Here is a 17,477-nt window from a genome sequence, read left to right as displayed (position 1 = left end):
GATATTTACATATGTTTATAACAGCATCTCTGTGTTCAAATAAAAACATCCCTCAAGCATATGTTCCCTAAACAAAACCAATGTCTCTGTTCCCCTTAGGGTGAAAGAGGTCCAGTAGGTCCCCCTGGTTTACCAGGACTGACTGGGAGCACAGTAAGTAGATTCTTTCGTGCTTGATTCACTTGTTTCAACCCTGATTCTTGAAATGCAAATATAACTATATGAAATGAGATAGAGTATAAGATGTAAAATATACAATACTGAGGAACAATAACATCAAATATGTCTTTTTTCACAGGGACCCCCAGGACCTCCTGGAATGAAGGTACATTTTACTCTGAGTGTGTTCATATCCTGCTTCTAACAACAAGAATTAGAGTGAACTCTACGCCCTCTAAGACTAGCAGTCCTGACTTGAGGACTGAAAAAATGTACCGCCATGTTTCACTTTGTACTCTGGTCTGCAGTCCGACTAAATAAAGACAGTGGGGTGACCTCCACTCAATAAAAATTGAACATACGTGTTGTTCCATGCAGGTCTTAAAAGTGTAAGTATTACGTGGATTACAACAGAAAAAAGTAGTACATACCATTAATTATGTATAAACGGTATGGTGGCCACCCAGTTGTCTATAAAGATTTAGATAGGTTTTATGGTTCAAACGTTTGTTTTGATATTGACGTTTCATTTATCTAAATAGTTTCACATAGATAACGTTTGTGGAAGAAGGTCATATAGCCCACAATATGAGAAGCATCCAACACATAGTAAACAGTTTTCATAAAGAAAAAAATTGAACTAACTAACTAGGTATCTGAGTGCGTGTTGTGAACTGGAGAATGAAATATTGAATGCCAACAGAGAGCTCTTGCTCTTTTAAATGAACAGATATAATTTGGAACTGTAAGCTAAATGTAAGCCTAAATGTAGTCTCAGTTTTGTAATGACATGACTACCTGAATTGCAAAATGCCCTTTTCTCTTTCTCTCACATGGGAAGAACTGACTTAGTCTATAAACACTCAAGGACTCAAATGTTTCTTCCCTAGGCACGTATGCAGAGGTACACAACTCCTGAAATAAAGTCACTTACCATATTGCAACTTTGTACAAAAATGCAGGAAAAATGGGATCTTTTGCTATCAAAAAAAAAAGACATAAAGAAGTGGATAATGATCAGAATGGTTTTCTAAAGTAAGACAAAGTGGATTCCTTTTTTTAAGAAAAAGTATGCCATAAATGGCTTTTATGTCAAAATTAGGTGTAAGACTGAAGATCTCAGCATGGAAAAGAGATTGTGAGGTTACCACTTCTCTCAGCAGCCAGGTCAGATGCGCCAGTTGTGTGGTGACACTGTAGTAGTGATAGATTTGGTGGGAAAATCTTTCTGATTACCCATTAAGTATAGAAAATAAGGGTATGAAGGAAGATTTGGTACTGGGATCTCTGCAGGTGGCTTTAAAGGACATTTGGCAATTAAGGTCTTAACTTTTAGTATCTCCTGCTATGTTTCAGCTGAATTAAAAGGAGTAAGGTGACTTTTTTTAAGTCCGCTTACCAAATGAGTCCGAACTTTGCATAGCTCCAACTTTCCTCTCATCTCAATATAAGTGGTTTTGAATGTATTTGAATACATGTTCTAGTATTCTTCTTTTTCAATTCTTATTATAGGGAGATCCAGGTGAAGTGATTGGTCTTTTACCTCCTAGTTTGCTAAAAGGTGATAAAGGATTTCCTGGCCAACCCGGACTACCTGTAAGTCTAAATGATATTTGAATAGCAGTAAGCTTCAATTAAATTTATATCAGTATCATGCAATTACCAAATAAAAATCACTCTTTAATTATGCCATTTTAATTTTTCATAGGGTCCACCTGGAACTCCAGGGTTTCAGGGACCAATGGGTCCACAGGGGCCTCCAGGAGATCCAGTAAGTTTCCTCTCATGGTGATTTGCACTTTACTTACAAAGCTTTATTGTTGGAAAGTTCTAGAAGGGGTGTATAGCCGGTGGGATTTGGGAAAGACAACCTGTGGTTCCAGGCTTCATGTTTAGCCTCCTGGACTCTACCAAGGCAGGAATGACTACATAACATAGGTTTTTAATAGCAGCTGCTCCTACAGTCCTCTTCTCTTCTTGCAGGCTTGGAGGGTTTTTTTGTGTGGGAGAGGTTGCAATAGTTATTCCTCCTTTCCCCTCTTCCCCCACTTAATTCATAGAAAATAAAGCACCAGCCTAGCAGGCAAATCAAAATCTGAATCAAAATGTTTGCTAAGGTTCTTACAGCAGCCACAGGAGGTAGTACTATGGTAAGTGGGGTATCAACTGTCTGTTATTATGGTAATTGCCAAATGCTGAACACATTTCAGCTATTTGACATTTTGACAGGTCTAACAGATACCTAATATCTTCTCTTCCCGTATTGGATGCAGGTAACACTAGCAGGGATCAGTTATATCCATCTGGTAAAAGTCCACACAGTATATCTGGCTATTAATGAGCTGTGTGACATTTCTTACCCTTCTGAAGAAAACTGAAAGTGATGTAAAGGAAAATGGTAGTACAGTTTAGTCAGCATTTGCACTTGCTGGTTTGAAAAGGAACAATTTTAATGAAAGAAAGGTGAGAACTAATATTTAGCACGCAAAACTGCAAAAAAAAAAAAAAAAAAGTCAGCAATAAAGTTATTTTATAGTGCAGTACCATAGATTTTCTTTCTGATTGTCTCTTGTCTAGATGCTGATTAGGTCCAACACTCTTAACTGCAAAACAAGGTCTGATGAGATATCTTAGACAGATTCTGTTTGGTTTTATTATTTATTCTAAGTTGTGAGTTATGCACAGTACCAGAAAAAGACTTTACATCTTGGTTTAATGGAAGATTTGCATTTTTGCTATCTTTATAGAATAAGGCATTATTCCATCTAGTGTACTATATACTTATATATGCTAAAATATACTGTCTTGTAGGGTCCCCCAGGGCCACCAGGACTCCCAGGTGAGAAGGTAAGACTCTTTTTATTATAAAGCTTAGGTCTATTTGTTTATTTATTTGGCACAAAAGATAAAATCTGGAAACTAATGGTCCTAAAGGATTGGGATCTATTTTTATGTCTTAATGGGCATCATAAAGAGAGATTTTTAATACATTTTTTTAGTTTTTTTCCAAATTTATTTAGATCTGTTATCTCACTTGATCAAATCAGTAGTAATTACAACATTCTACGAGTAGTTGAAGTCATCTAAAATGTCAAAATTTTCACTAAAATGTTGAAAAAAGAGCACACTAACATTACATTATCTGGTAAATTTCATTCTATCCATTTTTTTCACAAATTGCTGTGACGCAGGACTTAAAAAACCAGGGAGGGTTAGGACATAATTATTTATTTATTTCACACATACATTTAAAAGACGTATTCTGTCCTTATATCCTCTCTTAACTTTTGCCGCGTACAAAATACCTTCATATGTGTGTATGTATGCATGTAATGCACTGCTGATAAATATTGACTAAGTATGTGCAATTTATATTTTCAGGGCTACATGGGCTTGGGCTTTCAGGGTCCCAAAGGTGAAAAGGTAAGTCTCTTGAAAGCTCCTAGAGAAAACTGTCAGAAATATTCTTGATAGTTTGTTTTAAATAAGTAAACTGTTGTAATCAATCAATGGAGAAAATCAGCATTGTAATTTTTGGAAGACTTGAGTAAATCTGTAATTTACACATAAATGAACAAAAGTCATGAACTGTTACAGACTTTGTTCATGATGATGTTATACCTGACATTAATTTAGGTCATCATCCTGTTTTCCAGCTGTGACAAGTACCAACTACTTTAGTTTGCAGTAGGCAGATCTGGAAACATTTACTCTGTATATTAGGACTCATCATGAGATTTATTTGAAATAGATTTAGTTCTGAGGAATGAGATATAATGTGCTGTTCAGAATGATCAGAATTACTTGTGGTAGGACTCTTGAGGGCCTGTCTGCCTTAGTTTGGTTTGGAAGTGTATACTTTTGAAGCAGTTCTTTCAGTTGTCCCCTTTTACTGTGTTTTGACTCAACCAGGAGCATTTTTCAGAGCACACAGACTGGTTTACTTTTGAATGAGACTAAGCCAAAAGATGTGCTCCAGGATCCCATTTATTCTCTTAACCAGGATCAAATGGGAGGTAAAACATGTTAGGCTTAATCTGTTACCTCTCCCACTGAGAGGTCTTGGCTAAAGTGCCTTATGTTGTGTTTTCAGGAGCTAAGAAATGCAGGCAGTCATGGGTTATTTGGTAAATTGATAGTGTGTCTGGAGCCCTTCTCCAGAGGCTTCTCATGAGTGTCATCGACAGAAGCCTTTTTGAGTATTAGGTGTGGGGGGGTTATCCACCACCTTATTTATGTATTTTGAGCCACACTATTCCTAATGGATAGAAATTTTTGTGACGTGGCATGTTGTTGAAATTAACTTGTTATCATAAAATTTCTTGAAAAATGTTGGTCATAGAAGTATGTGGAGATTTCTTGGGACTCCTCAGGTTTGTCTTCAGCAAAAAATTAATGGTATTGCTATGCATTGCTGCTTGACAGAAATGTATCAAGCCTTTTTGGAGGTGTTTTACTGTAAAAGATAATGCTTTAGCATTATATAAGGAGATGAGGTTCTGACCCTACTATGGACACATACATACTAAAAAAGTACAGTCCAGTTACCATCTTGAAGTTGGCCTTTACGGACAGTTGCAAAGCTGATGAAACACTATAAGCTTTGACTAAAGTTTTCCTTTAGGCATCAACTTTCTGCACCTGACCTCCTTTCTTTTCATCCTTCCTCCTAAAGGAGGCACTAAAATCTTTTGTACCATTACAGTACTCGGTATTAATCAATCTTCACCCCAACAGGAGATTCAGAGATCTTTCTTCAGGGCAGTCTCTGGCTGTCACCCATTACACAGTTGTGTCTCCTAGAAGTGTGTATAACCCTTCCTCTGACTGATTTTGCTGAAATAGGAATTTAAAAAAAAAATTTAGCTATATTTTTAACAGTGAGTGGTAGTTCTCTTTAACGTTATTGGTCTTAGTTATGTTTGTTCTCAGTGTCAGTACTGTTTTCAATGGACTGTCCCGGATTTGGTGTTGACAGGGAGAACAAGGCGTAAGGGGGCCCCCAGGCCCCCCAGGACCAGCACCACATATGAAGGAAAAAGGGAGTGAAATCATAAGGGGAGAAAAGGTGAGACCTTAAACGATTAATCTTGTTGTACTTTTCATTAAAATACGATCAATAGGAATTAGGAAACAAAAGTAAAACAGGAAAAAGAAAATATCAAGTCAGCTACAGCCAATTTTTCAAAAATTTCTCCCTGTTTTACGTCATGAATGAATTTTGATTGTCTTTCTAGAAGTTTCTCTGAAAGGTATATGATAAATGCATAAATAATTGTATAAATAAGTAACACGTACAGCAGAGGACTTTCTGATGAAGGAGGATTGATAAGCATAGTCCTGTAAACACCAAATGTTCTAAAAATTTGAATTAAGTAGCTTATACTGAACTTTTCATATACAGAATCACATTCATGGAATCTGAGTGCTAATGAATTTTTCAGTTATGAGGCAGTCTAAAGCTAGCTTAATGGATTCACATTTTGTGTTTATCTAACTTCTTGCACACCATACTATTAGGCATAGTTCTTGAAGTGGAGAACAGAGTTAAATGTGCTTTTGCTGACATGAAGAATTAACTGATTTACAACCTAAATGAATAATGGTTAAGATTTTGCTTACTAATCTACATTTTTTTTATAATTTGATTAGGGTGATCCAGGTGAAAAGGGTGAACAGGGAGCCCCAGTAAGTATTGTGTAGATTTACTTATTTTCACTATAATAATTGTGAAGAATCTGATAATGGCCCTGAATATCTTTATAGCTATTTGATAAAAGCAAATTTACTTTAGAATTTGGCAGTATTTTTAATCTGGTGTGTATTTATTTTCCAGGGACTGCCGGGTTCAGGTTTCAAAGGAGAAAAGGGTGAACCTGGAAAGCCTGGTCCACGTGTAAGTATGCTTAACTTTATCAATACCATAATTACAGTCATTGTATTGTTTCCATAAGTTAATTAAACTTAGTAACCATGCAAATTTGGTATATTTCAAACAAGCAAGTTTTGCTGTAGGACAGGTGTACAAGACAAGGAAATAATAACATACAGTATTATTAGTGTGTAACAAGCTTTCAGATAACTAAAGACACCCAACAGTAGCTTGCAGTGCTAAAGGCAAAGGCAAGACTCCCATTGATCCCAGGTGAAGCAAGATTAAGTCATTCCAGAACAGAAAGAAAAGCAGAGCAAAACAAATCACTCTGTAAGAATGACTTTAGCTAAATGGAAAAAAGAACTTGTTGAATTTATTTCAAATACTCTTAGGTGCAATCTACAAAATAATCCTGCTTAGCCTAAAGGTACTGTTTCTTACAAAGACGACGAATGGAGCAAAAAATTTAGATGACTGAGATACATTTGCTTGCTGGTTTCTAGCCTGACTGTAGATGCTTGAGGCCATAAGGTCTGTTACATTGGCCTAGTCTGACCTATATTGTAGTCTCATACATACAACTTCTGCGTGAGTCATGCTATATCTTTCACAGCTGAGGTGGTAGCAAAACCATACATTTTCTACATGCAAATGTATCTAAAGTATTGTTTCTCAAATTGTGGGTCTTCGTAAACTGTTAAGAAAAGACCCAGCACATCTATAGGCATTGAATTGTACTTCACTGTGGTAAAGAGAAATTCTCCCTCTCTACTGTACTTGAAGGTCAAATGTTCTGTCATCCTTTCAGTAAGGATATGTGACAGGATTATCTTTGCTATCACGTATGTATTTTTACTCTTACAGTAAATGGGGGCTTGAAGGCTGGAAGAGTGGAAAAATGTTGGCCTAGAACTTGCTGAGGAAACCAGAGCATCTTTGAATTGTTCAAAAGTATAGCTTTCCGTTTCTGCAGAGTTCCCTGAACAAAGTTTCTGAGATATTTTATATATAATTGTTGCTGTTGAAAGAAATCATAGCTACTTCTGAAATTAAGATAAAGTTGGAAAGATGAACAGATGTTAAGATCTGATGTTTTCATTTCATGGAATGAAATCATATGATTAATTCCAATCACAGTGCATATTTGAAGACTCTCCTGACTTTACAAATCATATTTTTAATTAATCATTAGAAATTACTTGTAACCCTTCTTTGTAAGACACCATAGCTGCACACTTCGGTGGTGGTGGCCTGTTCATATTTACTGTATCATTTTTATCCTTCAATTGCATTGTTTTAGATGGAATTTTTTGACCTAGACTGATGGGACTATATTTTAGACTGAATTGCATGCACTGTTACTTTGTGTATTAAGTATATACATTTTCTTGGGTTTATGGGACATACTCATATTGTTTATGATATGCATCCAATCTAAGTACTGTGACACCAACTAAAAGCCAGTGGATTAGGCTACAAGCCTACATGCTGGTCCCTTCGTAGTCCATAGGAAGACGAAGGGAATGCTGAAAAGTAGGTTAGTCCATCTAGGTCATTTATCATGTACCTGTTGATTACCTCCAAGGACTCTAATCCCCTGTGTAGGCTAACACAGTGGTCTAATAGTGAATCATTTTGCTCTGGAGCAGGCACTTTTGGATTCTAGGTTATCATCCACCTTGTGATTTGAAATTACAGCTTTCAATTTAGAGGAAGTGTTTTTTACCACTAGATTATCACGCGATCTGATACAGGGCCATGCTCCAAGCCTTCTGCTGAAACTGGGCTACCGAGTGTTTACGAATAAAGGTTTTGTGAGGCTGGACAGTATATATATAGAAAGGGATTGCTATGAAGGGAAAAGTTTCTGGGTCTGGTTCCAGTTTCCTGTGCTGTTGATATGTTTTGGCTGAAGCCTCCTTGACTGGGAAATCCGTATGTTATTCCTGGATCTGGGAACAGATTTGCAGGATTTTATTTAATTCTGCAGCTTGTGGGATGTTGAGTAACATAAGCACTAGGCATTCACAATTTGCCTGCTTTGTACCGTCGGCGCTGTTAGCTGTGTTAGCACACTTCGATTATTGCGTTACAGTAGTGATTGTTTTGTTCTAGTGTTTTTCCCACTGTATTTGGAAATTGCATGTATGTGGCTATCTGTTTAAGCAGAGTGGAACTTGGTGTTTTACAGGGAAAGCCTGGAAAAGATGGTGAACCAGGACCAAAAGGAGAACCCGTATGTATCTTACTGAATTTCCAGTACTGTTTCTTACATTCCAAACAAAGAACTGTCTGTGTATTGTAAAAGGTTGACATTTTCTAGCCTTCCGAATTGTTGACTTAAAGTTGTTGCTTTCAGTGAATTAGTGACTGGTTTGAAAATTTGAAACTTTAATGCTGGCAGGACTAAGATGCAACTATATTTGTTTCTTCTGGTTTTGCTGTCTTCTACTCACAGGGTTTGCCTGGCGGGTTTGGGATTCCAGGACGACCCGGGGAGCCTGGTACGAAGGTGCGTAGTAGCAGCCTTTGCTTCCCATCACACAGAATGAGGAGTTAAGAGCTTGTATGGCGTGTCCATAGATGTGTATTAAAGCAATCAATGCACATAAAGCAGTATTGAATGAATGTTACTAAATCGTAAAGTCATCACTCAGAGACTAGGAAAAGTCAAAATTAAGGTAGCTTAGATATCCCTGGTTTAGATCTCTTATATGATTTGATTAATGCAGGCTTCATTTTCACAACCTCTTTGCCCAGCCAGCATATGTACAAATGTACTTTCCTAAAAATTCCAGTTTCTTTTTACAGAGTGTAAAGCAGTACAGGCCCGCAAACTAACTACTTACGGCTTATTATAATGGTCCAGGTACTTGCCATTTGAAAGTTGTATGAATCTGTATCAAAGTGTTCATTTGCTAAGGAAGTCCTATATTGTGGGGAAGAAAATCTGATCTGGATTTAAAATGTAAATTGTATTTTGATTTAGGGTGACAAAGGTGAACGAGGTTTTCCAGGACCTCCAGGAAGAGTAAGTAAAATAAATTTGTGTTTTATTTTAAACTTAAATGAAAATACAAAATTTGTGAAAGTCAAACTGCTCAAACAATGAGGAAAAAAAGAGAGACTATGCATGTTCTGATCTTATTCTAATCAGTCATGTTCTCATTTTTTCTTAGCGGAAACAAAAGTTGGATACAGTTCTTTTAATTATGTTTGAAATTTGGGAAAGGAGCTCTCAAAGATTATGAATTTCAAATGTTTTGGACTATGAAAATTATAGACATTGTTAATCAATACAAAGTACCCAAGAGAGTTTAAAAGAGTAAGTCTGTCAGCTTTACAGTCTGTAATTTTTTTTAACACTTGAAATAAAAAATGGGATTAGTCAGCAACAAATAGATCATTGATGGTGCTCCTTCCCCAACATGGAGGAAAATTCTCAACACGTGCTAATTTGATTTGAAAAACTGTGCATACTTCCTGAATATTTTATTGTAAATGTTAGTATCCTATATGTCAAGCTCAGATCAGTGTTAGCAGAAATTGCCTGAACAGAATATATTAAAATTAAATGTAGTACAAACCTAATGGGTTAGTGCTTAGACCATGCTGAGGTTTCCTGGCATCATTCTTGTTCAAAAAGGTGCTATAATGCTCTCCACTTAATCCTACTACTGATATGAAGGAATTTTGGTAGAGTCGGAAATACTTATTTTCTCTGATAATTCCTCAGCAGCTACAACCCTCTCACAGCAGTTGTTGCGTATCGCTGAAATAGCAAGTATAACCAAAACTGCTCAAAATTGTTATTACAAAACAAGGTGGCCTCTGTACCATCAGGTCAAGATGGGGGAGATACAAATGAGGGCACAGGTGTGTGTTTCTAGTGTCCTAGTCTTTGTCCTGTGATTCAGGTTATAGATACTGGACCAGTAGATACCTTTGGTCAAAAAGGAGAGCCTGGAGTTTCAGGTTTGCCTGGACTGAAAGGTCAAAAAGGTGAAAAAGGTATGTATTTTGTCTTGTCTTTTTGACTGAGTCATGCTTTTAGTTTTCTTATTAAAGGAAATTAAAATTGCACTATCTGTGAGCTCAGGAACTCATTATATGACAGTGAAATGTTCCAGTTATTTATTTCATTGCTTTCAGGTTATTACATATTGTTGTAGTTTGTAGGATGCTTCTTCTCATCATAAATAAGACTGCCTTTCAGTTATAGACTGGAAGAGGATAAACTGTTGATCTGTTTTGATGGCAGTTAAATAATCCAGTGAGATTATTTAAGAAAGATGGAGATCAACACAAGCATAAAGAGGGTAATAATGCAGAGAATCTTGAGACTCCTCTAAAAAAGTCAGTAGCTAAATTTTAATCTTAAAGTTGGCTTGCATAATTTATGAAATTCTTCAGTAAACAGAGAAAATCAAGCATCCCCCTTCCCATTTTCCCCATTACAGACCTTACCCTACTGAGATCAGTGGAAAAGATGGCACACAGCAGGGCCTTTTCCCTATATGTATTGTTTGCAGATATCTATAGATTATTTAACTTAACCTTTGATTCAGGGCATACTAGCTTGTAACATGTACTTAAATAATACGTGCTAAACGTTCACTGATGTTGGCATTGCTGACTTCATTGTCTAATTGAAAACCTCTCTTTCTAAAGGTTTCCCTGGTATACAAGGAATGCCAGGACCTCCAGGTATGAATTTATTATGGCCACTGATTTTGTTCACATTTTTCCTGTGTTCTTCTTGGGTGAAGAGTCCTGAGAGATGTTCTCCTTAAGCTGCTGCCAGCTACTGCCTGACTTACGGAACACGCAGGCAGTGACCTCTCCGGGGTCTAATCATCCCCCTAGACCCTTCCTGTAGATTGCTTTTCTCCTGTCTCTGATGTGATCCAGCCTTGCTCTTTGTGTAGAGCCCTGATAACTTTCTGCTTTAATTGAAGAAGTAGTGTGCACAGGTCATCAGAGATAGCCCAGAAAGTACGGCTCCATTGGGCAAGAAGAGTTGAAAAATGTGAATACGTGCATGGGTATGTGCATATGTACCTATGTATGTATACGCACATGTAGATAATTCGTTTTACTCTCACTTCAGCTCTATATGTGTTTGCATAAATATAATAAAACAAGGTTTGCAGGGAGAAATAATAACATTTATTAGATCAAAGTCATTCCTGAAGGCTTCCTGCTTTTTCTTGACTGTAACTTGATCTAATAAAAGTTATTTCTTTTGCCTGCAAATGTTGCCTTTTTCGTAGTCTTAAGATCTTCACATCTATGACAACGCTGCTATTATGTATATATGTACACGTACATGTGTTTGAACTAAACCACGATACTTGCTTTTTAAAAATTAAGCAAATCATGTGTGGAAACCTGACTCTAGCACATCCTGCAGTGATACTACTATTACCTCCTTTGCTTGCATTTTCTATCTTGACAGTGAGCTAAACATGAAATTAATGTAAGCCAGTGTCAGATAGTTTCCAGGAAATTTTTCACAGTTTAGGGATGAGATACTATATACTGCAGGCTGTAATAGTCCCTAAAGAATTCTGTGTGACAAGACAAGAAGAATGGTAGCTCTTAGTCTGTCATCACCCTACCAAAATTGAGATTTGTGTAACTTTCATTGTTCCTGCAATGTTACAGAAGGCTCAAAATGGTTTAGCGATCGAGTCTAGTGATTAGTTGTGAACTGAAATAACTCACTGAAGTATGAAGACCTGTGTGACTGTGCAAATACCTAAAAGGATATCTTAAGTAGGTTTTTTTTCTAGCTGTTTAACTGCTTCTCTTTATTGGCTGTTGTTTGCTTATTATTCCTACAAACAGATTTGGTTTTAGCATTCCTGAAATGTGCTAGCAGTGTTGAATATTTATTTACTGAAGTTCTTAGACATGCTGTCCCTTTCTAGGTGTGTTTAAGATTTGGTTTATTATGAAATAAGGAAGTGTGTAATAGTTTCTAAGTGTAATAGCTAAACTAACTCCTGTGTCGCCACTATTTACTACCCAGCAAAAGTTGATTCCTCTAAATCTCAGAAAGGCACTTAGTACAGATTAAGTGTGTTTGTCTAGGGACCTAACTGAAGTGAGTTACTCTGAGCTGTAGTGTGTATATAACCTCAATTTTGTATAAATCACCAATACTAAAAATACAGTCCCTTTTTTATTTTGCACTAACATTTCCCCATTTCTCTCTGAAACCTAATGGAAGCTAATGTGTTGATAATGTTACTGTCTTTTCACTTGTCACTCTTTTCATGTATGTTTTACTCTGTCCAAAGGTCGACCACTTCCAGACAGGGTAGGATCACCTGGTGTCCCTGGAGAGAGAGGTGAAAAAGGTGAAAAGGGTTCTCCGGGATTCTCTTTACCCGGACCCCCTGGAAGAGATGGTTTCCCAGGTCCTCCAGGGTTGCCGGGCCCACCAGGTCCTCCCGGCAAAACAGGTAGGTAAAGCACTGGGTTGCTTTTCACAATAATGTACATTGCATGCACATAAAAAAGAAAAAAGAGACAAGATTATAAAAGCTATAATCAGAATGCATCTACATTGTGGAAGAAACATATCTGAGTTGTTAACGGACCGAGTAAAAGCTGTTCGGTGACGCAGCAACCCTCTTGTTTCCTTACTGGGACAAGGATTCTTTGCTAAATAAATTTTTTTAAAACTTCTTCAAAAGTTCGTTGTGGACTGTTACAACATAACCAAATAACTGACCTTAATACATATTAGTTTCCTCTGTGTCCTGAAGTGCCAACCTAGAGATATTTGTAGATTTTCAATTAAAAAAATAACAGATACTAATATTGTTCTTAGCATAAAAGGTAGCTGTTCAGTATCACAATTTACAAGTCCACAGTACCAGTCGATGTAACAGATTGAACAGGTGTAAGTGCTGCAGACTGAGATACTAGTCTGCCAAAAGTTTTTATTGTAAAAGGAAATTATCTTATAGAATGGGGTCAACACGTGCTTCATAGATGTAAATGAAAAGCTAGTAATGATGTGACAAATACATAATAATATTGGTCGTAATGATAACAACATTATACAGCTATGTGTAATCAGATTCTGATAAAGCATTTTTAAAGAGAAAAATGTTTTGGTTTTGCTCTGCAATGAAGCAATGAAAAAAGTGCATATGAAAGTGGCCCATGCTTAACAGCTCCTTACCACTGATGTTTTAACTCTTCTGTTGAAGGAAAGCTTTTGCTATAGGTGATACTGATATTGTGAGTTAAATTGTGATTTTAACATAAAGAATGATATACCTATTACAGTAGTTTAGGTACGAAACTATTGAGCATTATTCTCTATGGAATTCCTAACCAAAAATACGTTGTTCAAAAACAATTGAAGATGCCTAGTTGTTGCTGTGTTTGCTGATGAAGCAGTACAAAATCCAGCACCTAGAACATGGAATTAAATAGCCAGATCTTACCTTGCCCTAAAAATAAGAGCAATTCCTGTTGTTCATACAACATGTTTCTGTCCTTGCTTAATTCTGCTCCTTCCCCACACACTTCTTTAGCTTTCTTCAAGCACATAATGGGATACAATTTGTTTTCATTTAACTGTTGTTTGCCAAACTTCACATTAACGTTTTGACTACTGGCTTTGGCCAAAATGATGTCATATAGTACTGGGTCAGAACAAGCACAGTTTGTATTCTCATATCAAGCCTGCTAAATTATTCTCATTTGTTACCTATTTCAGTTCCTAACATATGAAGTTTCTTGTTTTCAGGAAGCTTGATCAGTGTGAAGAAGTTAAATAGATGCTAACAAGCTGCTCTTGACCTAGAAAGTTTCCTAAAACATTGAAAACAAAAGTCAGGGTAAAAAAACTCTACTTAATGAATTTCTTCAGGACGTCAATATTCTCCATTCTCTTCAGGGTCAAACCACCAATTTGTCACCCATAGCACCTTTCTTAACCAAAGCTTAAAATACAAGATGGCAGAGCCTGTCTTTTCTCTGTAATTCTCAGGGTTTCTTAAGCAGTATATATGGAATAGATACATTCCTAGATAGATATAGCTATTCATAGATACATTGATCTGGAACATTCATAAATACATTCCTATAATGGAAACTTGCACTTGTCAAACAACATTCTTTATTGCATTTCCATTGCAGATGGAATTGATCAATGCCAGCAGGGAGAACCTGGTGCACCAGGTAGTCCTGGACTTCCAGGAAGAGATGGATTTCCAGGAGAGATGGGAGAGAAAGGTAATACTATTTCAAAGTGATTGCTTTGTAGTGCTCTATGCTCTCGAGCTTGTCTATGTAAAGAGACTGAGCAAGTTAGGCTGGATCCAGGAAAAGTGTACTTACAGTTAGTTAAACAAGTAGTTCATGGACATGGAAGATGTTTCTTGAATCTCTGGTGAGTAAAAGAAGGATATTGGGTATTGAGTTGTGTGACACAAACTTCACTTACATTTCACTTAGCCTACACATTGCTGGGAAGTGATAAGGGATGGTGCAGAGCTGAAAGAGGAGTTGGGAAGAAAGAAAGGGTTGAGGATAGCCCCATTAAGTGTAAATTGAGCTGTTCGTGGCAATTTAAGATGTGAATTCTGAGATGAAGAATTAGACAGGGGCAGATGAGTTGGGAGTGGAAATGGTTTATGAATCATTGCCATGACTATAATTGAAGCTAAAATTGTAACACCTATAAATAGGACTGTCAACTGTGTGTTATAGCAGCATTGAATAAATGGACATATAAAAAAATGAGCTGCAGTCATTTACATCATGGTTGATCCTTCCTAATCTCATTCTGCTCACTGCTTTTCTAAAAATGCAGAATTGCAGTGACTATAGAGATTCTCCTTTTTCTGTTTTAATCTTTTTGTATCTTCTATACCCAGTGTATATTTCTTTTCTTCTTTTTGAGCCTCTTCAGCCTGGTCCCTTTTAACTGTTCTGTTAAATATTATCCCTAGAATAAGACTTAAGTTGATTTTCATGCCATTCCTTTAAAAATTTTAAAGAATTTTGAATATCAGTTTGCTGATAAATTCTCTTTGAAGCATGTAATTAGAAGTAGCACATTTATTTTTATTCTTTCAATATGAAGTGTATTAAATTGACATTTGCCCCTGAATCCACCTGCTTGCAGTTGTCTTAAGTCTTGTCATTGTTATTTGTTACTTCTGCTTGTGTTTTTTTTTCAGGTGACAAAGGGGAATCCTGTGCCTTATGTGATAAAGTAGGACCTCCTGGACTTCCAGGACCACAGGGGCCACCAGGGCCAGCAGGTAAAAACTCATTAACTACCTGAGAATTAACTATGTAGGCTAAAATAGAAACATGCAGCATATGTGATAAAATTACTTTTTGTCCCACTAATCAAATTGTTTGTGGCCCTAATGAAAGGAGGATGCAATATTCCTATTTTTGGCCTGATTCCAAATTTCTGATGCAATCATCAAGAATTACCAAGGAAGCAGAAATTGCCCACAGTGGAGGGTCTTTGCAAACTGTGGCCCAAATATTTTCACAGAAGGTTGTGAAAGTGAAAAATAATGTGGGAAGCATTTGCCGTATGTGCCCAGGCTTGGCGGTGGCCCATATATATATCTTCCCAATCCTAGCATTAAATGATGAGGCCGAAAAAACCAGTTATTTTTCTGCTACCATATGAGAGAAATGCTGCATGCAAACAGTGATACAGTACCGGATGTTTGTTCTAGTGGCTGTTAAGAAAAATGAATACAGTTTAGATAGTTTCAAGACTGTGGTGGGTTGTATGATAGGTCTACATAGTAAGGTGAACTCATTCCTAAGTCAAATGAATCATCAACTTCTGAGTTTATGAATGTGGACACATATAGTGCGTGAGCACATGAATGCAGACAACTTCACTGACTTTAGCAGGATTATGTTGATATAACTGGGGATGGAATGAGACACTTTGAGAAGGATCACAAAGAATTCACATACAATGAACTATTTGTAAAAGCATGTAATAAACAGAATTGTATTTTTGTCTCTCTGATAAGGTTTTCCAGGACAATCAGGTTTCAAGGGTGACAGAGGCTTACCTGGACTTGATGGCCTTCCGGGCGTACCTGTAAGTAATGCCTTGCCAAATGTTATGTGTCCTGTGGGGCATGTGATCAAAAAGCAAGTGATGATCAGTGTGGTTGTATAATAGTTGTTCTGTTTAAAAACAGACCAGCCCAGTGATATGATAAAATTAAGGAACTATGCTTAGCAAAATAAACTAGAGCTATGAGAGGAAGAAAGAGCTGTCAGAAATGGGTTCTGTTTCTGTGTTTGCCCATCACATGAACTCAGCAGGACACATGACCTTCTGGCTGAGCAACCTAAGTAGTGGAGTTGGGTAAAAAGTAGGATTTTCCAGGAAACAGAGGTCTGCCCTGACCTCCTCATGAATCGTTCCAATAACTCTGCTGTTGTGTACATATATTGAGAGAGAGACAGTGCCATCTAGCGTAGTGTAAGCAATCTAATATTAGCACACAATATACTTTGGCAGTTTGTCTGAATTTTGGGAAATGTGTGCAGCATATTCCATAAAACATAATTAGTTAGCAGGAAAGCTAAGTAGTTTTGAAGAAATAAAGGAAGGCTGTGAAAGTGGATAGTATCCTGATAATATGATCACAACAAATTATGCCGACCCAGCGCAACACAACTCTCAGTAAGGCTGGATATCAGAAGCAGAACAGCTGTAAGCATAGCACTTGTCTAAAATGTAACACAAATTACTCCTCGATGAGCAGTGTACTAGCACATTTGATCTTCTCAGAGGTGACTTCAGTGTGCCTACATACACTGTGGTATGCTGTCAAGACCTACCTTAGCGTGCATGTTCCTGTAGTATAACATGGATTTTGACACCATTCCTAACATAAGCAGACTGAGTTTGTCAGAGTCTTTCCAGACTTTTTTTCCCAAAGCTGTTTTCTCCTTCCAGCTGATCACTTTTGGCAACATAACTTCTCAGTGACATTCACGTGCACTAGCTTTAACACACACTGGAGTTATGCAAGGTCCCTCTATCACCAGTGGTGAGAGAGAGGCACCTTCAGAAGTTAAACCAACCCACCTGTATGAATTCCTTACTCAAGGAATCTATTTCTCTCCCTTGAGTATAAATAAAGGCTAGATACCTGAATTCAGCCAGTGAAAGCTAGCTGGGTTAGGGAGTGCATTCTCTATTTCCACTGTGATAAATAAGATGGTATTACTCAGCGACTGGATTAACTGTAATATCAATGGGATCCATGAAAGACACAGTGGAGAAAAATAAAAGACATCATAGCGTATTTAAGCATTTTTCATGTCTGGCGTTTGTTCTCAGGACATGTTTTGCCACACCTTTGTATTTTCCTTTTATTGCCTCTTAAGTTCTGTTCATGTCTTTCATCAGACAAGGACT

At 37.1% G+C, this 17,477-nt stretch overlaps 1 protein-coding gene across 3 annotated transcripts in view; it reads left to right on the top strand.

Moving 5' to 3' along the window:
- The window catches only part of COL4A1 (collagen type IV alpha 1 chain), a 126,379-nt gene that overhangs the window by 72,406 nt on the left and 36,496 nt on the right, over positions 1-17,477 (top strand). For all 3 annotated transcript variants that reach the window (XM_049834056.1, XM_049834054.1, XM_049834057.1), the window contains exons 7-24: positions 100-153; positions 299-325; positions 1,672-1,755; positions 1,868-1,930; positions 2,971-3,006; positions 3,541-3,582; positions 5,138-5,227; positions 5,812-5,847; positions 5,996-6,055; positions 8,226-8,270; positions 8,493-8,546; positions 9,024-9,065; positions 9,952-10,045; positions 10,706-10,741; positions 12,340-12,504; positions 14,198-14,293; positions 15,244-15,327; positions 16,072-16,142. In XM_049834056.1, the coding sequence (XP_049690013.1) occupies positions 100-153; positions 299-325; positions 1,672-1,755; positions 1,868-1,930; positions 2,971-3,006; positions 3,541-3,582; positions 5,138-5,227; positions 5,812-5,847; positions 5,996-6,055; positions 8,226-8,270; positions 8,493-8,546; positions 9,024-9,065; positions 9,952-10,045; positions 10,706-10,741; positions 12,340-12,504; positions 14,198-14,293; positions 15,244-15,327; positions 16,072-16,142 (1,179 nt within the window). The remainder of the gene's footprint in view (positions 1-99; positions 154-298; positions 326-1,671; positions 1,756-1,867; positions 1,931-2,970; positions 3,007-3,540; positions 3,583-5,137; positions 5,228-5,811; positions 5,848-5,995; positions 6,056-8,225; positions 8,271-8,492; positions 8,547-9,023; positions 9,066-9,951; positions 10,046-10,705; positions 10,742-12,339; positions 12,505-14,197; positions 14,294-15,243; positions 15,328-16,071; positions 16,143-17,477) is intronic.

The sequence above is a fragment of the Accipiter gentilis genome, chromosome 31, assembly GCF_929443795.1.
Source record: "Accipiter gentilis chromosome 31, bAccGen1.1, whole genome shotgun sequence".
NCBI lineage: Eukaryota > Metazoa > Chordata > Aves > Accipitriformes > Accipitridae > Astur > Astur gentilis.
Note: the sequence above shows the minus strand (reverse complement) of the source record. Positions and strands in the feature narration are given on the sequence as shown.